The sequence below is a fragment of the Ammospiza nelsoni genome, chromosome 6 (genome assembly GCF_027579445.1).
Source record: "Ammospiza nelsoni isolate bAmmNel1 chromosome 6, bAmmNel1.pri, whole genome shotgun sequence".
In the NCBI taxonomy this organism is placed as follows: Eukaryota; Metazoa; Chordata; class Aves; order Passeriformes; family Passerellidae; genus Ammospiza; species Ammospiza nelsoni.
The window spans coordinates 59028846-59055706 of record NC_080638.1 but is presented as its reverse complement, the minus strand read 5'-3'; the positions used below and the strand labels follow the sequence as shown (position 1 = coordinate 59055706).

Here is a 26861-nt window from a genome sequence, read left to right as displayed (position 1 = left end):
CAAATCCTGTTGGCTGCACAGACTGACTGTGGTAGAGCTGACTGGCTGAAAGGAAAGCAGAGCTGAGCAGGGGAGCTCAGTTTGTACCTGCTCAGGGATGGAGAGCACCCAGGGCACACATTGCTCAGCATTCCAGGCCAGACACTGTCCAGCTCCTTCTGTGCTCTGTCCTCTGATGGGAGCCAGTCCCTGCAGCTCCTGAGCAACTCAGCAATAGCTCATCCCAGGGATTGGTGAATCCAGTGAAAATGTCTCCAGAAAGGCTCAGGAATGCAGCAGCCCATGCTACTGCCTTCCTAATGCTTCACAGTTTTCCAGACTGGAGTATTTTGCTTGCTTTATGCAGTCACTATTTATTATTTAAATGATGAATCTGGAAAATTTCCCAGATCTAATGTCTGCCCCATTACTTTATGTCTTGGATGCTGCAGATAATCAGATGAGCAGTAAATCTACTCTGTGGAGTAGAATTAAATTATTTCTTTTTTTTTCCTGTCAAACAACTTGTGAATGATTTTTGTTTTCTTCACTCCCATTAAATACCTAATAGGTAAAAAAAATAAAAATCTGTGTGCCAAATTTAGAGTTATTCCATCTGTATCTCCAAGTGATGCATCTGCAGAAACACCCCTGGGAGTGCATTTATCTCAGGCAGCAGGAAAGATTGTGTGAAATAACCCCTAGCACTGGTATTTTCAGTTGGGTGGGTGAAGGGACATACCATGGGGTGGTTTGGGGTTGTTGGTTTGTGTTTGGTTCTTTTCCTTTGTTTAGGTGAGGGTTTTTAGCTTTGTTTGGTTTTTGGTTGGTGTTTACTTTAGCCAGGTTTGATTGTGCTGTTTCTCCACTCTCTCTGATTGTTCCTGACGTTTTTCCTGAGTTTCTCTGGAGCAAGCCCAGCCTGCTGAGCAGTGAGGGGATGTTTGCCAGTGGCCCTGGTGCTGCTGAGCTGCTCTTGGGTGCTCTGGCTCTCAGGAACAGCAGTGCAGGGGCTCTGGGGCTCCTTGGAGGCACAGGGGTCACATCCCCTGCCACACTGAGCCCAGGGAGCTCTCACAGCCCTGTCCTGGTGAAGCGGTTGTGACACAGCCTTGGGAGAAGGGAGAACATGAAGAAAACCCCTCCCAGGAACAACCAGCTTGATTCCGAGCCTCCAGAATGAGTGTGAATTACACCTCTTTCCTTGAAAACAAGATGCGTTTTTTGGGGGGGGGGTTTTTGGTGTTTTTTTTTTTTTCCTCCCACCCCTGTCATGGTGATGAGAAAGTGAAGGTCAGGAATGAGCCCCCCAAGGCTCATGAAGAACAAAATATGATGTGTTTGGACTGATGTGAAAGCTTCATGGGGAAGATCAACATGCAAAGGCTGCAGCCAAGGCAAGGGGGCTTGTTTGGGCACAGGCATTGCTGGGAATGGGAAGTGTGAAATGCTGGGGCAGGGAACACACAGCCCTTCAGCCCTGCTCAAAAATAATAGTGCAGGCTTTTTTTAACTTCAGAGTTTAGTCTGCCCTCAGAAAAAACAAGTTACATTAAAAAACTGCGCACCAGAAAAAGCAAACCTCTTTTTCCTGGTCTCTGCTTATAAGATTTACAGGTACTTAAAATAAACCTATGAAAAACAGACCCAGTGTGCTGGAATTTGCTAACTAGTGAGAGCAATTACCTCCAGGTCCCAGGACCTAAGGGAGCTCGGCTTTTTGGAAATAAAACTTGGCAAGCCCTTCTTCCTGCTGCTGTTGTAAAGGTGTACATGAAAAGATGTGCTGACCTCTGCCAGAAACCCCAGGAATCCAGTTCAGAGAGATTCTCCTGTGGAGGGGATGGCTGGGATCAGGCAGCACAGATGGGGAAAAGGCAGCAAAAAGCAATCGCTGCTCATTGTGTGGCTTCGGCGTGGCAGATTCTTTGCAATTGCCTGGTGTACCACAGTAATTAAATGGGTCAAGAGCAGTAAGTTCAGATACTTAACAAGGAAATAAAGACCTCACTTGACAGCCAGCAGCAGGCTGTGCTTGTTTCACAGGAGTAAGGAGAATTAGGGCAGGTTGTGCTGTAAAAGTCGATGGGAGCCTTTTTGGCAATGAGTTTGTATTGCTGCAGAGATCACCTCCCAATTAACTGTAAGTGCTGCAGTGGCTGAAGTCAGCTTGTCTTATGAAACTAATGCTCCAATTTCAGATGTCCTAGAAAAAGGGAAACAATAGACTCTGTTTTTCTCCTTTCAGTGATATATAAGTAAGGGAAGATAAGAAAAGTAATGAGAAAGACACAACCAACCTTTGTTAATATTGAAAAGTAAAATACTCCCATTTTCACTGGACTGAGGGGAAAATGAAGTTGTGCAATGAAATGAATATGATAGAAGTGAAATTCAAGATGGGAACTGATTTTTGTAAGACTGTCTGTTTTGGAGGGTAGAGGTAGTTTCACACCAGCATTTTGAAGGAAATTTTTTGTTGTTGTCAGTGCCCATCATTCCTGGCTGGGGAAAGAAGCTCCTGTTTCCCACAGCAGTTTTAAAAGTCCTTTGGGAAGGATGAGATCTTCCTCTTAAAATATTAAAGGACAAGTAACAAGAATCTTAAGAAAAAAATGAAAACCCATAAAATGTGTTCTGCCACAAACCAGGAGCTCTCTGCAGACCACCTCCCCTTGCAAATTAAGAGATGGGACCAGCTTTGTTGCTTTGTTTGTGTTTGTAAATTCTTTTGGACTGAGCACTATTAAAAGGGTTTCTTTTATTATTACTTTGTGCTCTCCTGCCTGTGTCTGTGCTGATGGGAACCAATGTCTGGCAGTGAGGGCCAGATTCTGTCACAGCTTGGTACAAAACACCTCAGCTCAGTCACAGGAGGTAAATTCAGTCTCGGCTTCAGCATCTCACCAAGAATCCCTCAGAAACATTGCTCATGTCTGTGCATTGTGGTTATTAGGTGCAAGAAATACAGTTTTTAAAACTAAATAATCATTTCTCAGTAATCTCTTTTTCTATGCTTTTATGGCATCAATGGGTATGACTGTTTATTATGTCTTACCTATAAAATCTGACCTGTTTTATATACTCTTTATGGAAACAGTGTACAGTCATAAATTAAAAGATGCAACTGTTTTGGATATTTTACTGGTGGTCCTGTATTTTCCTGCCAAAAGTGCAGCTGTTTTAGGTTTCTTGGGATAACATTATAAAAGGCTGTGTGCGTTTTGCAAGTTTATGCTTGGATTGCCAAGCCAGAGTTGGAATGACTCAACCTTCCCAGGAGCAACATGTACCAAGTGAGGAATCCAAACAGCGCCTGGAGCGCCCCTGTGGAGAGCACTCGGTGTTTATGGGGCTGTGTCTGATGGTCAGGGTGGGAGATGCTCCTTGTGCTGCTCCTGCTGGGCTCTGAGCTGTCTGTTTGATGGGGTTTGGTGCAGAACTGGTGGAGAATCTGTCTTGAACTTGTCTCGTGGGGTGCAGGAGCTGTGGGGTTATGAAGCCATCCTTTAGCAGGAGCTCTGTGTGTGGCTGGGGCGGAGCCCTTGGAAGGAGCCCAGGGGAGCCAAGAGTGGCAGTGCCAGCACAGGCAGCGTGATTGTGCTTCCATGTCAGCCTGTGTTTCCATGTCAGTTTGTGCTTCCAAATCAACTCCTGTTTCCATGTCAGCTCCTGCCTCCATGTCAGTTTGTGCTTCCAAATCAACTCCTGCTTCTATATCAGCTCCTGCTTCCATGTCAGCTCCTGCTTCCATGTCAGTTTGTGCTTCCATGTCAGCTTCTGCTTCCAAATCAACTCCTGCTTCCATGTCAGCTCCTGCTTCCATGTCACTTTGTGCTTCCATGTCAACTCCTGCTTCCATGTCAATGCTCTGGAAGGTTTGGGGTAGAATTAGATGGCTCTGCAATTGGGTGATGATGATTAATTAATAGGGAAGTTTAGAGCCTTCTTTAGCCAAAGTGATGGTGGCCTCCCGCAGATCTGATTGCCAGAGTCAGAGGGCTCCAGGCACAGGTAGGAAGCAAAGGAAGCGCAGCCCTGTGGTCATCAGAGTAACCGGCACAGTCAGCCTGGGGGAGTGTCTGTTACTAAGTGGCAGAGCTGAAATCCTCCTGTTCCTGTGGGAGGGCAGGAAAGCCTCTGGTGGTGTCCTTGTCTTGGCAGGGCCTGTGGAGTGGGGGCATGAGCCACCCCAGAGCGGGCACAGAGAACACAAACGCTGGGTGCCCTTAACCCTGTGCCACCAGGGCGCTGGTTGGGGCAGCCTGGCTGGAGTTGTGTCATCGCTGTAACTCACAGAACTTTTATCCTGCTGTGGGCAGTGGGCAGCTGCATCTCCTTGCTTTCTCCTGAAGGGTTCTCTCAGCCCCGCTGTGCTGTGAACTCGGGGTGTTTGCTGCGTTTCTGTGCTCTGAACTGACACTGACGCTGCTCTTTACCGCAGGTACCTCACCCACGTCCGGGCCGCCTCCCCGCAGGACCTGGCCGGGGGCTACACGTCCTCGCTGGCCTGTCACCGGGCCCTGCAGGACGCGTTCAGCGGGCTCTTCTGGCACCCCAGCTAGCCAGGGCACACCGCGTGTGACCGAGGGACACCCAGCGGGGCCGGCAGCGACCCGGGGCAGCCGAGGCGGGGCGGGATCGGTGCTGAGCTCGCTGCCCTGTGCCCCCCTCTGGTGCGAAACCGGCTGCGCTCCAGTGTTCAAGGGAAAAACCAAACCCCTTCGCACCAGAGCTGTGTAAAATGGCAGAAACATTCTTGTGGAGGGGGAAACTCGTTACTCATGTGGCACTTTGCTGAGGGAGGCTGAAGCAATAAGCCACATCTAATGGAAGATGTGAATAACTCAGCTGTGTGTGTTTGAGGCTTAAAGAAATACACTTGTAAATTTTTTTTAAATAAAGCCAGACTTTAATAAAGTTTGTGGTTTTACTCTTATTGCAGGGTTTTATTTGCACAAGTATTTAAATGCCATTTTGATTATAACATTTAGTGTCAATATTCAAGCCTGCATTTTCTTCCCATAAAACTAGTTTTCCCAGTTTAGACAAGTGGGTTTTTCCTCCTGCCAGCTAGATGAGACAAGAAACTCTGGAAATATGCTGACACAGCTCTCGTGTGGGATCCTTCCTCCCTGTGTCACTGGTTCTTACCTTTGCTTGGAAAACAAAGCTTTAGCTCAAGGTCTTTCAGCTGAGGTGCTCTAGAAGCCATGTAAGAAATGTCAATACAAGGCAAAGTCACTGAAGCAGTCAGAATTGTGGGGTTCCCTTTTGGGGTTTGTTTTCTTTTGAATGTTTGCTTTTTCCTGTTTATCTCCATTTGCAACTTTTCTGTCATAAACTCAGGAGTTTCTTTAGGTGGGAACATCCCTCTGGCTTTGGGGATGGTCCCTGCACCTGATGTGATCCTTTTTGTATTCCTGGCCTGCTCCCTGTGAAGGAGCCGTGACCAAGGGCAGGAGGTGGGAGGCTGCTCAGCACAGCCACCTTGGGCCATGTTTTATAGCTGCTGAATCCTGCTCTGAGGAGTGCACTAGATGGATGTATTTTTTCTATGCTGTAATAAAGAGATGAATGAGATCTATTCCAGACTTGGTGTTTTCTTGTTAAAGAAAATGGGGGGAGATGGCAGAATTTCCATTGCCCTTTGAAATCCCCTTGGTTGTGCCCAGAAGAGCTGCTGACAAGGAATGTTCCAGAAGGCAGAGGTAAGATCAGATCTTTCCCTCCTCTATTCTCCTTTCTCTCATCTCCCAGGCTCACCCAGGCTGGCAAAGATCACCAATGATCTCTTCATATTCACTCTGTAAAGCCCCAGGTCATGCCCTAATGAATGCAGAACTGCATATGCATATTAATATTTATAATTTCAATACACTCATTAACTTGTGTGTAGCCTGGCTGTTATTTATTGTGTTATTTCTTGTACACAGAACTGGCAGCTGCACAGAAAGCTGGAAAACCCCTGGTTATGAGCACAGTGATGTATCTGCTAGACTGGTATCTGAAGTTATGCTGCTGGAATAACACTGGCATTTGGTTCTTCAGGGAAAAAATATTTACCACTTTAAATCCTTCCCTGCCCTGACACTTTAGTGAAAGTCAGAGTTACATATTTTGGCTCAGAAATGGTTTGGGTTGGTGCAGTGGTGCTAAGCCCTGAATTGGGGCTGTGAAGTCACAGGGATCCCAGGGTGGCTGCACCATCTCAGAGTGGTTCACTGAGTGCCTTATCACTCCAGCAGTGCTTGTGGGGGCCCTGGAGAACAGGAGCTGCCTTCAGATGTTTGTGGGAAGGAGGAGGCAGCAGCTGGAGAGCAGCAGAGCAGGGACAGAATCCCAGCACAGCCGTGCCTGGGAGGAGAGCAGGGGCTGGAGCTGCAGGGGCTGGAGCTGCAGGGCTGAGCAGGAGTCTGGGGCTCAGTGCAGGCCAGGGGGGGATCAGGACACCTGGGTGAGGCAGGACAGCCTCCCTGGGGATGGATAAATGAGATCCTGCAGGAACCCGGCTCGAGGGCTCGCTCCCAACACAGCTGTGCAGCCAAGGGAAGGAAAGGCCGGCACACGGAGCCACCGGCAAAACAAATCCGTGGCCCTTGGTGGTGTTTGGGTGAGAACCGAAAATGCAGCAGGCTGCAGGCTCAGGGCTGGGCCACAGCAGCAGGGCCACGAGGGTGACACACATCTGGTGGCTGGGTGTGAGCTCAGAGCGCGGGCTGAGGGAAAATCTCTGAAACGGAGAGGGCGAGCCGAGCGCTCCGGCCAAATAAACTGTTTGTGGTTGACATTGCCCAACAATAGTTTGGATGGGTACAAAAAGGAAATCAAAGGCAGAGGCTTTTCAAATCCCTGCAGAATACAAGCAGCCAGGCAGAAAGATCATCCAGGGAGGGGAGCAGGCAGAGGTGGGGAGAGCTGGAGAGGGCAGAGGCACAGAAGCCACAGGAGGACACGGTGTCAGGAGGACAGAACTGTTTTTCAGGTGCTGGTTTCAATAGAACTGCAATGACAGCATGAACTTCATCTGCAAACATGCAAAAGACATTACAGTCTTTCTGGCTCTAACCATGGGCAAACACAGAGTCAGGAGTCAACTAATCCCTAACTAAATCTTGGTGTTAAAATGAATTTTTTACTCAAAACCTCAGGATGTTGGGCTCTCAGGCCCTTTTGGTATCTCAGGTTAAGCTTTTGAAAGGTTACCTTGCTTACACAAGAGCTGTTTGTGCATCTGCTAAGCATAACCCAAATTCTGAAAGCAGAACACATCTGTCAGGGAGAATCCAGGGCAGCAGTTGTATCACTCACCTTCCCAGACCTGACAGGACACAAAAGTCTGTTCTCCCCACAACTTGCACATCATCAAAATGCCACAGCAGAAAACCACCCCAGGCCCTGCCACTGAGTTAGCACAGGGTGTGAAACAACAGAGATCAGGGAAGTACCAAAACACATTTATTATAAGAGAATAAAGTTTTAATTTTTTGTAGTAGCAATTTCAGTCAATCCCACAATGAGAAGAAAAGGTGACTGCAGGAAGCAAGGCTCCCAAAAAAAAGCTGTAACTCAACGGGAACACAGCTCTGCTCCTTGTAACTCAAGGGGTAAACCAGAGACACCCCAAATATCCTTTACACAAACTAAGGCAGTCACCATAGTCTTCAACTCAGTGCCTTCTCTTCTGAACAATCTGGGCTGGTACAGAGACGTTTTGAGGCTGGTTTTGCTGGAAAAGGTTAGAAAAAGCAAGTTATTTAATGTACAGTAAAGAATGACCTACCACAAGCTCTGGAAAAGGGAGCTCTGGTAAGGGATTTAACAGGAAGAGATGAGAGTTAAAATCAGGATTAACAGTCACAAATGAAAACTCTTAGAGCAATAATGGGGAGTCTTTACTGAAAGCCAAAAAAGACTTTCCAAAAACCTGTATGGAGCTACATTTTGACCTACATTTCAGTGCAACCTGACAACAGCATAAAAATAAGTGTAATGGAACTTAAACTTTATAAAAACCTCCAGTTTGTGTACCTGCAGATGGGAGCCTCCCTCTGCTCCCTTTGTCATGGATTGCAAAGCCCAAGATCATTGAAACAAACCAGTTTCTTAAATAAACAATTATAAACAAAAAAGAAAACCACAAAACAACCAAGTTCAGCACTGAAGATCTCCAAGGGTATCTATGTCTCAGTTAAACTCAGTCAGGTACAGAACCTGATTGTGCTGCTGTGGTGACTCCAGAGCTCACTGAGTCTGTGAGCATAAGGAGGAGGTCAGAGCTGGGAGCAGTCCCTTGGAGTGCACTGATCTGGGCAAAAACACAGCTCCCGTTGGAAGGCCTGAGCTATCAGGGCCGTGTGCTTGGCATTAGATCACAGAGCCACTGGATATCCTGCACTGGAAGGGCCCACAAGGATCACTGAGGCAGACAGGTCTGCTTTATGGCCTGTGGGGTGATCCTGTCCAGTCCATTTTTCTGGGGGGCTCATGCTGGGATCAGAGGAGCAGGCTGCTGTGAGCACAGCAAGGAAAGCCCTGCAGCTGCTGCACACGTGCAGGCCCCCAGTGCTGCTGGCCAGCTCCGTGCTCAGTGCCACAGCCACGGGGCTGAGCAGGTGGGAGCAGCACAAGGAGCAGCCTGAAATCCCAATGCCACGTGGGAGGTTTGCTCCTTACCTTCCTCAGGGCAGGGCCTCTTGTAGAGCACGTCTGCTGGGACCTGGAAGCTGAGGCACAGCATCTCCTTGTTGGGTGCCACGTTCCTGACCAGGAAAGTGGAGCAGCGCCCGGCCAAGGAGGTTCCCAGCACGGCCTCTGCCCTCTCCTGAATGTCCCTGGCTGGGTCCCTGTGCTTGGAGAAGCCGTAGCAGTGCACAGTGGGGAGGCCAGCAGGGCTGCAGGGCTCCCCCACCAAGAGATGCCTGAAGACATCCAGGAACTCCACAGCCAGCGCTGGCAGATTCATCACGATGTGGAACGCAGTTTGGTGCTCCTCCCCCAGCAGCGGGAGCTCCTTGCTGAGCTCCTCCCTCACAGGCCCCCGCAGGAAGGCCCTGCCGTCCATGTTGAACGCCTTCACCTGGCTGTGCACTTTGTTGAGCCGGCAGTTGTGCAGCAGCCAGGAGTAGGAGTCGGGGTTGAGGTCGTTGGCAAACACTCGGCACCTCCTCTTGGCCGCCGGGATGGCGAAAGGGCCGACGCCGGCAAAGACATCGAACAGAACGTCCCCGGCCCTGAGCAGCGCCACTATGCGGCCGTGCTCCGTGGACAGCCGCGGGTTCCAGTACACCTTGGAGAAATCCAGCTCGTAGGAAATGTTATTTTCTTTGACCTGCAAGTCCAAAACGTTTGCTTAAGCCTCTGCGTTCAAATGCCAGGCAGATTTAAGCATTATCATCACTAATTAAGAAAATTAAAAACCAAGGTGCAGTTATCAAAAGGTAACGTGTACAGCAGCATTGTCCCACTGTGGCATATGTGAATCTTAAACAAACAGATCAGCTAAGGAATCAAATAAACAGATCTTAAATCTCTAACAGATCAACTCATCAGACACAGCCATGTCCCCAGTGTCAATCCTGATAGCTGGCATTGTGCAGGTCTCAATCACCAGGTGGAAATAAAGCAGCAACTTCAAATGACCCTACAAAAATCTGAGGGTTTTCAAGAGCTTTGTGGCTGGCTGACAGCTCCTTTATTGAAAGCAGAGCTTGGAAAGAAGCCTCAAGCCCTCCTTTGTGAAGTGCACACAGTAAATAAGTGTCTGAGAATGATAGGCCCAAGAACAGGAACCGTCAGCCAAATTCAAAGCCACTGGGAGCCAGTTCTGCAGCTTGAAAAATGCTGCATTTCATCTCCCAAGGTGACAGAGTCTGGAGGCTGATCCAAACCCAAGCTCTGGGATGACCACTAGCTCAAGAACAGGCCTCAAAAGGAACAGTATTTATTCAGATGAGAGTGGGATGCAAGATAATACTCTCTTTGCACCAGCATGTGGAATTGTCTGATTCCTAAGGTAACTTGGGATCCAGATCTCCACACTGTTTGCTTTGCCAGCAAGAAACAAAGTGAAGTGTCTGAAGTGCCTCTGCACTCCTGGATGCAGCTCCATGCTGTGCCAGGTGTGTGGTGACACCACCTGCACAACATTCCATTGTCACTGCTCCTTGACAATCCAGTGGCCTTCTCTCTGCAAGAACAGGATGTTCCTCCAAGCTGTTCAACCTTTATTTGGTAATCTCATTTTTTCTCCTTTGAAAGCATAAAGCTGCTAACAGATAAAATATTTTTGTGGAAGCAGTGGCCAAGTTTCCATGTACAGAGAAGAAGCCCTATGTGAAGAACACTTGGCAGTCACACAGTGATTGCACCTGATAGCTGTCAGAGCAGAGGAGACAGGAGGTTTGTCTTGCTGCTGACAGGAGAGGAAAAAGGCAAAGGCAACAAAGGCAAAGGCAAAATGTTGCCTAAGCTGCAAAGTTGGTGAGATAGAAATTTCTGTACCAGCCACTGTACAAGGCTTGTTGAAATTAGGAAACTTCATTTTCTTAGCTCAAATCCACATCACTAAATCTAGGCTGTGAACTTGAGAACACATGCCTTCCTGATCCCTGTGGCTGAGTTTGCCCTGGGCAGAGCAGGACAAAGGCATGCAGCAGAAACAGCCAAGCCTCAGGCTCAGGCAGGTGTCAGGAAGGGCACTGTGCACAGGAATGGTCCCAGCAGCATCCCTGCATCACATCTCTCCAGAAGATTCCTTTGGGTTTTAGCACATTAAATTGAAAACACCAGGGGAAAAGGGCCTGTACCTTGGTCACCAGGTTGCTCTCTCCAGCAAGCACTTCCATTTCAAAATTCCTGTATGTGCTGTCGATAATGTTGGTTTTATTCACTACACAGGTGACTCCTGGATTCTTGTCCATTATCACCTGGCCTGAAAGAGAGGGTGGGAGATAATTATGGTTAAGGGACCAGGACATTTCAATGTTCTACAACAGCCACAACAAAGCTGCTGTTTACAGGTGAATTAACAAAAGTAGGTGTGTGCTGGAACAATGACTCAGGCCGCAGCTGTGCCCTGTGCAGGGCACACACTTCAGCTCAGGGCAGTGAGAGCACCACACTGTGAGAGCTGGGCCCCTCAGCACAGCAACTTTTTAGCAATACACAAATGGCACAAACACCTTCCTGGGAGGAGCTGTTGCACCTACCAATGAGGTGTCTGTAGGGCAGCTGGTGATCCCTGAGGTTCAAGTGAGCAATGTGGCCCACACGGCTGAAGCCAGAGGTGACCTCCTGGCCCTGGGGAAGGACGGCCCTCAGGATCTCCTCCGACTTGAAATTCTCATAGCTCAGCTCCAGCTGGTACCTGCACACCTCAGCAGGGACGCTGAGCTCCTTCAGGACCTGCTGCTCTGACTCCCCTAATGAGAAATCTGGCACTTTATGAGAATCCAGGATAACAAATCTGCTGTCCTCATCCTCTGGGTCCTCCACCACGCGCTTGAGGCCGGGGCGCTGCAGCACTGATTGTTTCAGGGATTTCAGCACTCTGTGCACAATTTCTTTCCTGACTTTAAGAGCTGGAACAACCAGAGTCCTTTTGAAAGCCTCTCTGTTGAGCAGCGTCATCCCACGCACTCCAGGATGTGGCAGATACAGTTCTGGATCAGTTTTATCCTCCACGGTTTCGGGCATTGTGAACAAAGTGTTTTTTTGAACTACCACAAAGAGCCCAGGTATTGTGCCAGAATGTTGTGCCAATAGCATCCAAACTGCTGGAAATGATGGATTTGATGCAGCTGTTCTAAAATGATTAGTTTTCAGTAGTCTGGCACAGTATCCCAATCTCCACAAAGTCCTAGAAGAGAAATTATTCATTTTATAGACATTATGTAATCATTCCATTTAAAAGGCTGCAAATCACATGGATTTGCTGTTCTCTTAAACCAGAATTTCCATCTGTACCAAACAATCCACAATAGTTTAGTAAAGCTCTTTATTATGAAATATACGCTGCAAATTTGTTATTTTGCAAATGTACTTTCAGACTCAAATGTTAACTGACTTCAAGCAGTGAGATAATCCCCTCCTGCCAAAACACAATGACCTCTCTTTGTTCTAATAAATGTGATATTAATCTCAGTAAACCAAATGGAAATATTTCTACTGTCTTGATCCTACTCCTGTTGGATCCCTCCTGTGTCTGGTAAAATCCATTACCAAGCAGTGGTTGCTAGAAAACAGATATTAGCAACAGTGGTCATGGTCACTCTTGGGTGATTTCTGCCTCCCATGCCCCAGTGTAAGAGGTTCCATGCTCTGTAAGAGCTTTGCTCCATGAGGGGTGTCACAGACATCTTTTATGTAAAATCCTTTCCTTGGGATTTTTCCTCCTGAGAAGCTGAGAGGCCTCAGGAACAAAATGTAAACAATGGTTATCTGCTGCTGTGGAATGCAACAGGTGCATCTGTGATTGGTCTCATGTGGTTGTTTCTAATTAATGGCCAATCACAGTCAGGGGGCTCAGACTCTGTCTGAGACCCAAGCCTTTGTTATTCATTCTTTCTTTTTCTATTCTTAGCTAGCCTTCTGATGAAATCCTTTCTTCTATTCTTTTAGTATAGTTTTAATGTAATATATATTATAAAATAATAAATCAAGCCTTCTGAAACATGGGAGTCAGATCCTTGTCTCTTCCCTCATCCTCAGACCCCTGTGAACAGGGTCACAAGGTGCATGCCAGAAAGGTTATTCATTAAATGCAATGGCCACCATAAGGTCCAGAGGAGCATCCTGAATGTCTGCTCCTGCCACTGAGCCCCAGTTCATCCATGGTATGGAAACTGGAAAAGTGGCATCACACTTCTCTAAATGGTTTCCTCCACTAGAGACAGATCAAAAGGGCCAAATTCTCTGCCTTGGCACTGGCTGCTCCAGGGCAGGAGCCAATGGTTTAGGTAGTGCTGGAGGCTGGCGTTCCTCCTGACGTTTTTCTAAGCTTGTTTTGAGAGAGAGGCTCTGCCAGGAAATTGGTTCTCCTGAGTGCCTCCCTCAGCCCTGCCTCTCTCCAGGGTAACACCAGGCTGTGTGCTCTGTCCTTCACTTTGCCGTGCCAAACCGTGCCCGGGCTGCTCCTGCTCCCATCCTGGCCTGCCCCAATCCCAGCTCCGCTCCGTGCATCCCCCAGGCCGCCCCTTTCCCTGAGCCAGGCTTTTGGCAGAGCACACCTCATTGCGAAAGGCACACGGCATTGCTCACCCTGTGCACAGGAGAAATCCCTCATCCACAGGCCTCAGCATCCCCCTGCTTCTCCTGGGGTGGAAATGGGTGGTGTGGGTCTCAGAGAATCGAATAAGCTGGAAAAGATCTCTGGGATCATCGATTCGAACTGTGACCGAGCATCACCATGGTACGGGGTGCCACGCCCCATCTTTCCTTAAACACCTCCAGGACAGTGACTCCCCACTTTGCCGGACATATTCCCATGTCTGATCACCTTTTCTGTGGCCAAATTCTTTCTAATGTCCAAACCAAGCCTTCCCTGGCGCAACCCGAGGCCATGTCCTCTCATCCTGTCGCTTCTCGGTTCTGCATGAAACCCACAAGACAGAGCCGCCCACAACACTGAATCTGGCTGGAGGCCACTGCCGCCACCTTCCCAAGGCACCCATGGAGAGACACCATCCCTTCCCTCAGCACACGATCCGCGACAATCCCGTTCTCCCCGATTATCCCGCTCTCCCCTCAGGGAATTCTCTCCCCCCGCCGCCCCCGCCCTCACCTCATGCCGGGCCCCGCGCGCCGCGCGCGCGCGTCATCGCCGCTGCGCCGGGATGGGCGGGACCGGGCGGTGACCACGCCCACAACGCCACGCCCCTCTATGTTCCCTCAGCGGGGCGGGCACGGCCCCGCCCCTCGCATGTGGCCACGCCCATCTCACGGCCACGCCCGCGGTTGGCCCCGCCCCCGACGCTCCCCTCAGAGGCGCTCGGCGGGCGCGGGGGGCGATGGCGGCGGCGCCACCCTGGGGGTCCGGGCGGGTCCGGCCCCTGCCCGCCCGCGGCTGGTACCTGTCCGCCCGCGAGCGGCGGGAGGAGGACGGCGAGGAGGAGGAGGAGGAGGAGCAGCGGGAGACCGCCCCGCTGCTGCCGCCGCCGCCGGGCAGCGTGCGTGTGAGGGGCGGCGGGGAGGGAGCGCCCTGAGGGGGCTGCGCTGGGCGCCCAGGGGAGGCTCGGGCAGCGCGGGTTCAAAGGGCGGCGGGACGGGGCTGTGACGGCGGTGACAGCACCGGGGACGGGAGAATCACCTGGATGGGGAGGGGGGGATCAGCCTCTGCTCCCATGGCTGCTCCTGATCCCTTCGCTTCCCTGCCTGCTGAGCGCTGGGAGCGCTGCCTGGGCCCTGCTGGGGCACGCAGGGACAGCCGGATCCCAGCCCTGAACGCTGCCCTGCTCGTTCTGCGCTCTGCCCCCGCCGTGCTCCAGCCTTGTGGGCGTCTTGGGATGCTCCCGGGGCAGCATCGTGTGTGCACAAGGATCTGCGTCGTGTCAGAATGAGAAGTGAGATTTTAGATTGGGGAAGGAGAAGTTGACTGTTGCCTCCTTCTCCCTTGAATTTCATTTTAGGAAAGATCAAAAGATTTCTTTCACTAATTGTGCTTTTTTTTTTTCTGTCTTTTTCACAGAGTTCTTCAAGTCATGGTTCTTCCTTTGCTTTCTCAGTGTTTAACTTAATGAATGCAATCATGGGCAGTGGGATACTTGGCTTATCCTATGCCATGGCCAACACAGGGATCATGGGGTTTAGGTAAGTTTTCAGTTTTTACATATACTCACTTCTAAGCTCCCATTGTAGGTTTGAATTAAAGAAAAAAAATAAAATACTGAGACTCCTGTGCAAATCTCAGGAAGAAATAAATAGCTTGTGCCTTTCAGAATTGTTGATTAAGATCGTCCCCTTTTTGATTTAGTCGTTCAGATCTGACCTAATAAAAGTCCTACTCAGATGTTACATTAAATTGCCACAGGGTGGCAATTTCTTGGCCATTACTTCTGATAGATTGATATTTTCCTTTCAAAAATCTGGTTTCCTTTAGCTCCAGGAATGGGCCTTGTGGAATAGGATGGATATGGCTGAAAACTCTGAATGAACTCGTGCTTTTGTTTGCACTTTTGCTTGTTGCAAATGCTGACCTGTGGGTAATGGGGCCAAAGTCACTGGAATTGTCACTTTGTCCATTTCCTGAGCATTGATTTCTCTTCACTGGGGGATGTGTTTGTGTTTGTGTGCACACACAAACTCCCATGGTTATGGCCATTCTGTAATCCACACATCAGGGCAAGTATTGGGAAAATCAGAAAGCATGTCAACCACAGTCAGCAGATAAAAGCCATAAAATGAGGAAATCCTGTAGCTTAGTTCTTGCAAGAGTAGCATTCTTAAAGCTGGAAAGTGCATTGTACTCTAAAAGTGCTTAATTGTGAATGTTTTGTGGTTTTTAGTATCTTGCTGCTGATTGTTGCCAGCCTTGCTTCTTACTCTGTGTTTCTCCTGCTCAGTATGTGCACTCAGACTGGTAAGTGCAAAGGATTTATCTGACAGTGAGCTCTGAAATATTTCCTCAGTTTTATCACAGAGACATGACCCACTATAAAGATTGCAGTTAACAGTGGTGTCTGATTGACTGACCTTGAAATAATTAATTTTTAACAATTAATATCTGCCATTTAAAACCAGGATTTTGAGTCTTTTTATGCAAAGCCAATGCCAAACTGACTGGTTTCTGATTTAAATTTTTTTTCCAAATGCCTCTCTTATCTTTCCTGAGGGATCCTGTATTTCTGCAGCAAAATTATTTTGGTGCTGGCTGAAACTCACTACTTCAGTGTGTGCTTTTGCTTTCAGTGAATGCCTAAGAGCAACAAAACAGCAGCCTTTCATTCTCCTTGGAGTAGTGCATATGTTTTTGTCCATGGCTTGAAATTGATACCTTTCAGGTTTTTCAGTCATATTGGATTATCATTGTTCTTGTGGTGCTTTATAGATGCAGCTTGTGGAGCATTTTTGATGCTGAATGGGAAGTCATGGTGCAGCCCTTGGGAACTGCACTGCTTTGAGACAGCTCAATCAATCCATTCTAAACCCTGCAGTCAGATCTGCTCCTGTTTCAATTCCTGCTTCTTTTAATTGCTGCTGGAACAACTGAGTCTTTCCTTGACTTGTGCTACACACAGATCATGTTACAGCAGGAAGTCTCCCTGCTTATTGTTCCCCTCTCATCTGTTTTCCTCTCTTTTCAAAGGTGGTGGGAGAAAGCTGCTGCCTCTTTCCTCCTTGGCTTTGTTTTCTTTAGCTGCCTTTGGTCTCTCAGATGATTGCTTCCTGATTCTTCTCAGATCTGCTGCTCCTGTCCCCACCTGTTGAGGGATCTTCTCCATCCATTCTTAAAAAATCACCCCTCAGAGGTAGGGCTGCTTTTATGCTTGGTATTGTTGGCTGCTTGATGATTTGGGATTAAGGGTTTGGTAATTTTTTTTCTCCTTTTGGAGTGCTGCTTATTAGAAAGGAGTCAGAGCCTGAAAAATGAAGCCAGAGAGGTACATGAGAAGCAAAAAAAAAGGGGAGATTCAGGTAATTTTAATGGCCTTTTAAACCTCTTCCTTCAGGCTGAAAAGTTCTGTATTTTCTGGGCATTAAGTGGCATTAAGCTGTTGTCTAATAAAAAATAAAGAGATTCCTTCAAAAGAATTATGATGAGGGGGAGAACTAATGATTTAAGTAAGAAGAATTTGGATGTTCTGAACTCAGAGGCCTGATATGAATGAAGGGTTTAACTCCTCGGTTCTTGTCCAAAGGCAGCAGTTCACCTCAGGAAAGCATTTCTGAAATGCATGCAGCTGAAGTGTCAGAATGAAGAATTCCTCTAATCTGAAACTAATAATTAATTATCACCTAATGCTGGCTGGTAGGACTTGCACCAGAACTATGTCTGGATAACTTTGCTGGATTTGTCACCTTTTGTGTTTTAATTTTTTAAAAATAAGATTTGAGATCATATTTTCTATCATTCCTGTCAGCTATTGAAGTAATTAAATGTTAGCTAGCATTCCAAGCTTTTCCTTGGAACACTGTCTTTAAAAAGTGGGAAATTCAACCTTTGTACCTTGACAAAGTAAAATCTCTGTACGTGTTTGATTCCAAAGTACTTAATTAAACTTTTTCTTTAAAAAATCCCTATTAATTTGTAAACAGATTATTAAACTTAATCCATTGGAAAAATTGGAAGGAAATCTTACTATTTTTATATAAAAACAAGCTAGAAAAAATTAAAAGGTGGTGAAGAGAAACAGTTGAAAGTATTTGTAAACTATTATTTAGGAAAGAGATGACCTATAAAACACCTTCTGAAAAGAAAGCACTAATACTAATTCCATTTCAAACAGAGGCCAGGATTTATTAAGCACAGGCATTTTAGTTACAGCTCAAAAATAAAGAAGTGTCTTCAGTTACTCATTTATATTGGTCTGGACTTTGACAAAATCAAGTGATTTGTGTAGACCAAAAGGCTTAGCAAAAAAAATATTGTCAAGTGTTGAGTTGAGATTAGTTTAGGCAGTGTTTGTCCTGTGTTAGTTCAGTATGACCTGTGTTGTTCTGGGCTGATAAGGGCTGAGATTACTCTGTAAAGCAGAGGAATTGGGAATTTAAGTGGGATGCACTTTGAAGTTTTGTGGCTGTTTTATTCTTTTCATTTTAGGAGTCAGTCACAAATATTGCTGGTACTGCACTGGCCCATTCACATTTAAAGGGATAATTTCCATGGAGTGTTAATGAATGATAAAAAATAAGCTAATCAGGGAGAACTTACTTATCTTTATATAAATTGCACTAAATATTTTGTTCCCTATATTATTGAAATTACAGAAGGAATGTGATCAAGTAATAGGGCTTCCCAGTGTTTACAGGACCAAACTGATTACAGAAAATACTCCAAGGTTTCATATTGCTCTTTTGGAATTGTGTGGAAAATTTTGTTCTCTTTGCTCATAACTCCTCATACATGTGTATTTATTTACCATGTATATTTATATTTATTTATTTATATTTATTGCCATGTGGTAAAAACAACTTGCTCTTAAATATGTTTACTATTTTTCTGATTTTTTTTTATTGGCAATGAAGATGGCTACCTAAAATGCTTTTTTTTTAAGTAGTTTAGTAGTGAGTAGCTACTTTATAAATGGAAATCAGGAAAAACACAGGGTAAAATCTAGTAAGACATATTTTTTGTTGAATTGTATTTGTTAGAGACTGTTCCAGGTTTATGCTGAACACTGGCTCACTGACAGAGTAACAATGAGAGGCTTTAATCTGAGTTCCTTCTCTCTGAGAAGGGATTGTTCTGAGTTATAATAGAAGTGAGCTTCAGCTCAAACCCAGCAAAATTACACAGGAAACCACAGGCTGTTTTCATGTAATTATGTAAGTGGGGTGCAGGTAAGGGCAGGATTTTTGTTTTGCTTTGGGTTTTCTTTTGGGTTTTTTTAATAATAGGTTTCAGCTAAAGAAGGTGTTTACTTTCTGCTCTCTTGAAAATACATAGGGCCTAGTTCTTAAAAGCTGGAAAGATGGTAATGTTTATATTTGTAGAATGATGAAAATTTATCTTCTGTTGTCATCCTAATTTAAAAAACCTGCTCTTTTAAGAAATAAAATACAGAAATATCTTATATCTAATTGCTAATGCTAATTTCAGAATCCTTCACTCACAAAGAAAATCTTTGGGAGAAGGCAATTTGCCATTAATGTACTAGTATTATATTTTAAATACTGAAACTGCAAGTACTAAATTGAGTTTCTGAAGAGTCTCTGAATGTTTGAAAATCAAGCTGTATTTTGTAGCAGGAGTACAGGTGAATATAAAAGCTATTTTGTAAGTAGAAAATGCTATGAAATATTCTTTGAATCCTGAATTTTATTAATTTTAAAAGGGCCAAAAATAGAGCTTTCAATCCTTTCAAGTTAGAGAAATTTTAGCTCTTTTCTTTTTTTCCCTTACCAACAGCTGTCACTTCTTATGAAGACCTTGGCCTTTTTGCATTTGGATCAACTGGAAGGGTGAGTATTCATTTTTACCTGTTTTTCTTCTTGGTCTCATGCTTCTGATATGCAAATATTCTTTGCATAATAAATAAATATAAATAAAATTAACAGTACATTACTAACACCATAGTATGCTGAAAAATCCACGACAGCCTGAAGCTTTTAATTTGGTTTCATTTTGTGTGTCTGCTATGTGGAAGCCAAACTTGAGTTAAATTTACACTCCTGAAATGCAAGATTTTGTGCTGCTTTCCTGTCAGAGTGTTCACTTTTAGTTGTCTGTAAAAATTGCCCACTGGCATTGCTGCTCAGGGTTCAGGTGTGATACAGTCCTGCCTCTGCTGTGAAAGTGTTCAGAGACAGGGGAGTGGTGGATTTGCTGTTGGTTATCTGAGATAAGGGATGGCTTTCCATGTCATTCCCACTACAGGAGCAGCTAACAGTACACAGGATGCATGAGACTTGTTTCCTTTTGTTTCATAACCTCTTCACATGAATGTTTCTTTCTTGTTTTATCTCATAATTATAAAAACCAACAAAACCCCCAAAAAACCAAAGCAACCAAACAAAACCACCATCAAACATAACCATTTCTGATACAAGATTAATCAAAATGTTAACTATTATTTTAACTAATTATTTTAAACATTAACTATTATTTTTTAGTAGTGTGTTCTGAATCTCTCTTTCCCAGTAATGATGTTACTGGCTGTGAGTACAGCACATTTAATATGAGTTTGTTAATTTGTGAATTCTGTGCTCTGTGTTCCACTTATACCTTACTGAAAACAGATTTTTTTACCCCACATGAGTGTGATTTTAATGTTTTTCTGAAACAATGCAAACTTTTTAAAATTAGTTTGCCTTAATAGGCTAGAGACTGCTTTCTTTTATCCAAATATCAGTGAGGATTAAGCCTGAGCTATCAGGTGTTTGTAAGGCTTCCATTAGCATTAATAAGCAGATGAGTGTAGCCTGAGGATCAATATTTATTGACCAAATTAACAAGTGATCAACCTCCAGAGATAATAAACCTTGATAATAGCAAGGAATAAGACAGTTATTTTTTACAGGAGCTGTTCTGTACACAGTACCCATGAGCCATTACTTGAAAAAGTCATAGAAATGTAGAGTTTAAGAAGAAACTAAAATGTGACTTTGCCTTTGCTCTGAACACACATAAACCATTCTTGGCAGATGCTTGTCTAATCTGTTATTTAAAAGCTGAAGTGAAGGAGATTTCACAGCTTCACATCATACTCAATGTGTGTATTTTTTTTTTAATTCTTCTTAATACACTGTTTCATTATTTGCAGTTTAAGTAATCCATGCTGAAAATTATCTGGCCTTTTATTTTCAGTGTGCATGGAGAGCACTGGAATATTTCTGTGTTAGGAAGCTGTTCTTTTGATAAAATAATGAAAATTCACCAAGCTTTCCTGGTGAACTGATGTTTTCTGGAACAGTTGTGAAACATCTTTGATATTTATACACTTTTGTTAAAACTTGCCTGCTTTGCTGCTTCTGAGTGTGTTATCTCAGACTGTTTTCTCTTTGCAATCCAGTAGCTCTTAAGTCCTGTATTTGAGATCTGCTTCCTGAATGCCTTGCTTTTAACTGATCTTGTTGATTTTTGGGCTTTTCTACTTCACTACCACCATTCTGAATTCTCATCTGTCCCTGAATAGTTCTCACTTCAGTCAGGCACAGATGACTTTTTTGTTTTGTTTGTTTTTCTCTGCAGCAGTACTGAGTTCTCCCTCACACACAGGGGATGGTACTGCCAGGCCAGTGCAGAACGTTGCTTTAATTGGCAGCTTGGTTTGAGTAAACTACTGGTTAACTACTCTTGAACTAGAGCAGTTACTCAACCTGGTGATTTCCTTTCAAATGTATTTTCCTGAGATTTGTGAGAATGGAAATATTCTGCTGTTGGAAGATTGCTGATTCTCCCTTTCCAAAGGTGTGAACTATTTGTTTCCATCTATGACAAATTCCAAGATATCATTTTTTTTTCTTCCTTTCCTTGGTGAGTTTTGAACTGCCTTTGAATTAATTTAAAATCTGAAATTATTTTTTTCAAAAAGCCAAATTTGTATTTCTTCTCATTACTGTAGCTTAATTTTTTTTTCCAAGCTGACTTCATGGCAGTGCTTATTTAGGAAATGTCCTATATCAAGAAGAGCAGTGGGCAGAAAGAAAACTCAAGCTCATGATCCTGGTATTTTGCAGCTAAACTCAAAAGAAAACAATAGAAAAACTTTATAGCCACTTTGAGGGTTTTTTTTCTCAGATGGAAATTATTTCTTTTTTATTCAGAGAAGTTTATTAATAGCCTGTGATCATTTTTGCTTCCATATCAGTCCAGTATGAATAACCACAAGTGCTAAGGAAAAGAGTATCTGTTTTACAAGTTTAAAAAACAATGACATTCCTGACAGTCCAAAATATTCAGGAATAAGGAAGTACTGTACAAATCTCTGCTGTCTGTCTTGTCAGAGATAAATGATAATTTTCATTTGTAATCACCTGATATCAGTTAGAATGCATTTATGTTTTCATTGATTTAAAAACCCTCTCTTGTGCACAACAGGCTTCACTGTGTAACTACTCTAGCTTTGTCTCAGAATAAAAATGTGATGTTTTCAGGAAGGATTTTTGTTCCCATGTTCATTTTGGTTTGTGCTGGTTTCCATGTGTTAAACTCCTCACTAAGGAGAAGATTCCCTTCCTTTCAGGACTTGTTATCACTGCTACATCTGGTGTGTTTAAGATAATGCACATGTGGTTTATGCCTGCTCTAGACATATGATTTTAGTTATCCTTCTTACCCTTTCTAAAGAAATCATTTTTTTTATAGGTCCTTGTTGCAACTACAATAATTATCCAGAATATTGGAGGTAAGAGACTTCATATGCTCAGTATTAAATCTGTGACAGGCTTCAAAGCTCCACCAGCACCAAAGGCAATAATTAAAAGTGTTTTTAAGAAACTGATTAAAAGGACAGAAAATTAAGGGAAAGGCTTTTGTGATGGTGCTGAGAAGGGCTGTAGTTGTGGGATAGATGGGGAATTTTGGGGTTTGGATTCTCTGCCTGTTGCTGCACCCCAGGGTGTGGAGCACATCCCTGAGAGCTGCACTGCTCCTTGAGAGGAGCTCAGGCAGCAGCATCTCCTCTCTGCCCTTCTGCACATTTGGATCTGGAGCTGCATTTTGTCACATCATGTGGTTTGGGTTTTGCTGTTGGAACCTGCTTGTGCATTTCAGTGATTTGTGCAGCAAGTGAATGTTTACTTAGCTATGATGTTTCATATGTTTTGTATTAATGGCAGCTTTCTTTTTTTAGCTCAATAACTTGTTTTTTTGGGGGAGTTTATCTTCCTAACTCATGTGGGCTGTCCCCTTCCACTGTTGGTTATTTTGTCTTTCTTGGTACATGGCATAGTAAAACAAACACTCCCTGGTTTTGTACTTGGACTCTTCCTCAGGTATGCTCACATACTTGACAGTCACTAAATATTTAGAAATTATTTCTCTGAAAGTAGAACAGTTTGAAGTCTAATAGAACAGTTTTATTTTTTCTTTTGTTGTAAATGTTTTGGATGCTTTCTTTTAAATGAGGGAATTATCTGAAAGCTCCCTCCTCTGTTCCCTACCATGAACCATGGCATACCCATGTTCACATACATCAACAGAAGGAAACAGCATTCCAGTGCTCTTCTTTCCTTTTTGATTACTGTCAAGTCCAGATAATTCAATGATTGCTGGTTTTTGTCACTGTATAAGCACCTAGAACTAGAGAAGGTAACTGTGTTTTCATTATAAACTTGGAATATTTTCTTATACCTAAAGTTCCAGTATAATGAAATGGCTATAAAACTCCAAGCATTAATTTTAGGCAGGAGTGACCATAGCAATTCCAAGATTAAGGACTATTTATTCATACAGCTTTTAGAGGATGTTCTGTAGCAATGAACAAATCTTTTCATTTCCTTTCCTGTTTGAGGGCACCTCTGAATAAACAGTACAAGAGAAGGAGGGATACACAGAGCAGGTCCTGGAGATTGTGGCATCATGAACAAGACTGTTGTCAAAGGAAATACAACTCTCATTTCTTCCTGATCACTACATAACTTCCTCTGTGCCATTTTAATAAAATTCAGCTCAGTAACTCTGGAGCCCCAAACCAGTGCATGCTGGATGCTGCAGTCCCAGTCCCCCATGAAGGTGACTGTGCTGCAGGCTGACAGGCTGCTAAAAAAATCAGATATGAACAGTTCACTTCTCACACAGCTTTGACTCCTAAAGAACTGCATGGAAAGAAAACAATTTTTGTTATCTTTCTGGTCCTTCTGCAGATTTTACAGGGCAGAACTGTGGAGTGTAGTTTGTCCTGACTGGGATCCATGCTGGCATTAAATGTAAAACCTGGGCTCTGCCTGTCCTGCTTGTTTGCTGTGCTCCCCTCTTGCTGTTTGTCTGTCTGGCTGAAGGAACCAGGAGCCCTGTTGGGCAGACATCCAGACTCTGTCAACATCTTTCATTTCAGAGGAAGGCTAAAAATAAAATTGTTTTGTGTTACCTCTGCCACCATCAGCCCTGGGTGCATTGCATCACACGGTATCTCATTTCAGAAGTGATTAGAGAGCATGAGATAATGAAAGATGGCTTGTGATTAAGCAACAACACCAGGGTTATTGTCACTATCTGCATCTTGTCTGGGCTTTTTTTTAAAGTTTGCTCTGATCCCTTCTAAAAATAGCCGGAGTGCAGAAGTGATTTATATTAATTTGTGGTGGAGAAAGCACTTTAGTAATAATTTTAATAGTTATGCTTTCCAGTTTGTCATCTTTGTGTGTTTTTAAAAGAAAGCTTAATGTGCAAATTTGAATTTGACATTCTAATTGCACACACTCAGGGAGTTGTGTCGATAGGGGAATTGATTTTTTCTATTACCAGGATACCCAAGGGAAAAAAACCCCATTTTTGTACAGCTGCAGGAAAGCATGATTGGTCAAATTAAGGTTCAGATTTTCAAGTACATTTTTTTGTTTGGAATTTTAACATGCATCTCTAACATGCAACTTTTCCTGCAGATTTTTAATTGTCCCTTGGAAGGCATTTAATGAATCCATGTAACACAAATCAAATCTATGAAAGTACCAAGATTAACTAAGGATGCACCAGGATACTGAGTTGACTGTTCAATATCCAAATGTAAATTAGAATAATTTTAATACCCTAACTCAAAAGAGTATAAAATATGAGCTTAGAGTGACTAAACCTGGAGAACATTTGCCTTGCTTTCCTTATAATGAGTATGTTCTTGTAAATAGGTATTTGTTAATGAGGGAAAACAAAAGGTTGAATGGGATGGACAGTGCTACTGATTTTTACATTCCATTTCTCAGTTTTTTGAGAGATGATCCTTTAATGTAATCAATCCCATGAACTGCCTTGTTCCTGACAGGGCTGCTTGGTGTGGGGTGCAAAGAGCACATGGAAAAGGGAAATGTCAAACTGCACTTCCCAGGCTGCTCAGGTTTGTTCATCCACTCCTCCCAACCCTTTCCTATCACACACATCTCCTCTGCAGTGATCTTCCCCGTGGCCATTCCTCACCTGCTCTGAGGAGGATCTTGAAGGCTCCCAGATGGTGTCAGGTGCCCTCAGAGAAGGGACAGAGCCCTTGAGGAATTGCAGGCACACAGGGAAGAGGGAGGCTGCTGGAAATGCTGAGTTCCATGGCTCTGCTGCTGCAGGAGCAGCTGGAGCTGGATGCATTCCCTGCTATTGTTCAGTGGGGTTGTGCTTCTAGGAAGTAATGGATGAGGCACAGTGGGCCAGGGCTGTGGCTGGCAATGACACAGCCCTTCCCTCTCCCCACCAAGGAAGTTTGGGAGATTGCCAGGTGCAGGGGAGGAAGGAGAACAACAATTTCTCCTTCTAGAATTGTCCTTTCTATGGATGGGGCTGAAAAGGAGGACAGTCCACAGCCGTGTACCCAAGAGAAATCTTTAGGCCTCCTAAAGCATGTGTAATAAAGTTAGAGAAGGGCTGATTTTAGCAAGGCTGGTGGAAAAATGGAGACAAACACAATAAAGTATTGCACAAGAGCAGCTCTCAGCCCATTGCCAGCACTAACAAATGCCAGCTCTGAGCTTAGCAGGAAGCATGTGGAGTTTTGCAGCGTGCTTCCCAGGCTGGGGCTGCCATCAGCTGAAGGTCACTGCTGCTGAGATATGGCTGGTGGCTGTGATCACACAGACATCACTCCAGACTGCTGAGAATGGGAGTTTAATAATTTCAAATTTATTAACAGTGAGATGAAGTGCTGCAGTACAACCTGCAGTACCACCATGTAGCTTAGGTGGTCTCTATGAGGATTTTTGCAATATGTATTTTTTAAAATTTCTTCAGATAACCTGCCTTGGCTTGTGCCATTGCAGTCATTCTTTGGAACTAAACTTTCCAGACAGCTCTGTTACTTTTACAAAGAATTATTTGTTTTCTTACATAAATACAGTTTAATTCAATGTAATTTCTATAACCGGTGCTTTTTGATTTTTTGTTTCCACGTGTCCTCAAAGGTATGCACTTATCTTCTTTGTGAGAATCAGTGATGAGGAAAAAAACTCAAATTCTGTGTCCCTGGAGAGATTTTTATCCCCAGCACTGCCTGAATGCTGCTGTGAGTCACAAGATTCGTTCCAATGGGTGTTGCTGCTCTGTAGATTTTATGGCCTGTTCATACAGCCAAGGTGACAGACAGCACACAGCGACCCTGCTGTGGGTGTAAGACACCCTAAATAAATATCTACAATCGCGTGCTTGGTATTTTTCAAGCTTCCCGGAATCAGTGGAGAGGCGCAGCCGCTGTGCAAAGCAGGAATTTCAGAGGCAGCACCACCCTCTGCTGGCCCGGGCTGCCTTCCCGGGAGAGCTCCGGCAGCCCGGCGCCTCGGGAGCCTCCAGCTTCTCCTGCCGGCTTCCACATCCCCTCCCCTTGCTTTTTCGGAGGTAAACAGTGAAATATTTCATTTAGCACCCCCTCCATATATATATATATACATATATATATATATGCTTTCTGTGAGTGCCTGCTTAGTGGTGCTGTGCAGAGACTAAAAAACCCCTCTCTTTATCAAGCTAAGTGGACATTTTTTAATTGCAAATAATTTTCTTTTTTTCTCTCCCCCCATTCTGCCGTTTGCTTCTAAACGTGTTTGCAAAATTTCTTTCAAATTTAAATAAAGCAAATATTTTTTCAGACTGAGGGGGCAGATGGGAACAACCTTTGTGTAATCAGTGAGAACAATACTCCAGAAACTTTGAAAATGAATGAACGGTGCAAATCATGGAGGAATAAAATAAAATAAAATAAAATACAGCTTTTTTTCATGCTGAGACCTGCATCCTTAATACCTTAAGAAATTACTGAGCTTCCTTTAAGTATGGGAAATCTAATTCTGTTTTCAAACAAACTCAAATGTTTGTTTTCACAGCACGCTTTACTTTTGACCTGAAAGCCTAATTATCCTGACTGATTCAAAGTGAGGATTTCCAGTGCAGAACTGCCTTAATTAAGGGCAGGTTTGTCAGCTCCTGTACTAATTTAACAATTGATGACCCGTGCTCCTGTGTTTTCCTATTGCAGTGAATGGAAGGTTTGATATTGTGAAAAATACTAAGATTGCTTTAAATAATAGAAAAAAAATTACAGAAATATCAGCCTGCAGCTGAATGGAATGGAATATGTGATGAGCTATGTAGGAAA

General features: G+C 44.4%; 3 protein-coding genes across 5 annotated transcripts in view; 2 read left to right on the top strand and 1 right to left on the bottom strand.

Annotated features, from left to right (window-relative positions):
- Positions 1-4899, top strand: part of MNAT1 (MNAT1 component of CDK activating kinase) — a 119097-nt gene extending 114198 nt beyond the window's left edge. Inside the window, exon 8 of the mRNA XM_059474096.1 lies at positions 4424-4899. Coding sequence (XP_059330079.1) covers positions 4424-4544 — 121 coding nt within the window. The 3' untranslated portion in view covers positions 4545-4899. The remainder of the gene's footprint in view (positions 1-4423) is intronic.
- A 2516-nt stretch (positions 4900-7415) lies between these two features.
- TRMT5 (tRNA methyltransferase 5) lies at positions 7416-13799 on the bottom strand. Of its 3 annotated transcripts, none has more exons than XM_059474451.1 (5): positions 13763-13799; positions 11190-11839; positions 10788-10912; positions 8656-9310; positions 7416-7708 (listed from the first exon to the last, which is right to left on the bottom strand). In XM_059474451.1, exons 1-5 carry the CDS (start codon positions 13765-13767, stop codon positions 7644-7646), a joined length of 1500 nt encoding a protein of 499 aa, XP_059330434.1. In that variant the 5' UTR covers positions 13768-13799; the 3' UTR covers positions 7416-7643. The 3 variants fall into 3 exon arrangements, with proteins under 3 accessions (XP_059330434.1, XP_059330431.1, XP_059330432.1); XM_059474448.1 differs by lacking the exon at positions 13763-13799 and adding an exon at positions 13478-13668; XM_059474449.1 differs by lacking the exon at positions 13763-13799 and adding an exon at positions 13240-13539.
- Positions 13800-13976: 177 nt separating this feature from the next.
- The window catches only part of SLC38A6 (solute carrier family 38 member 6), a 37880-nt gene continuing 24995 nt past the window's right edge, over positions 13977-26861 (top strand). Inside the window, exons 1-5 of the mRNA XM_059475144.1 lie at positions 13977-14147; positions 14666-14787; positions 15483-15556; positions 19046-19098; positions 21944-21983. Of these exons, the coding sequence (XP_059331127.1) occupies positions 13989-14147; positions 14666-14787; positions 15483-15556; positions 19046-19098; positions 21944-21983 (448 nt within the window). The 5' untranslated portion in view covers positions 13977-13988. The remainder of the gene's footprint in view (positions 14148-14665; positions 14788-15482; positions 15557-19045; positions 19099-21943; positions 21984-26861) is intronic.

Bases quoted from the DNA above. Each gene is read 5' to 3' on its own strand.
- TRMT5 (XM_059474448.1), bottom strand. From the start codon at position 13,542: ATGGCCTCGGGTTGCGCCAGGGAAGGCTTGGTTTGGACATTAGAAAGA. The intron at 10,913-11,189 runs GTAGGTGCAACA...CCTCTCTTTCAG, and splicing joins GCCCTACAGACACCTCATTG to GCCAGGTGATAATGGACAAG. The intron at 9,311-10,787 runs GTACAGGCCCTT...TTGGACTTGCAG, and splicing joins AGAGCAACCTGGTGACCAAG to GTCAAAGAAAATAACATTTC.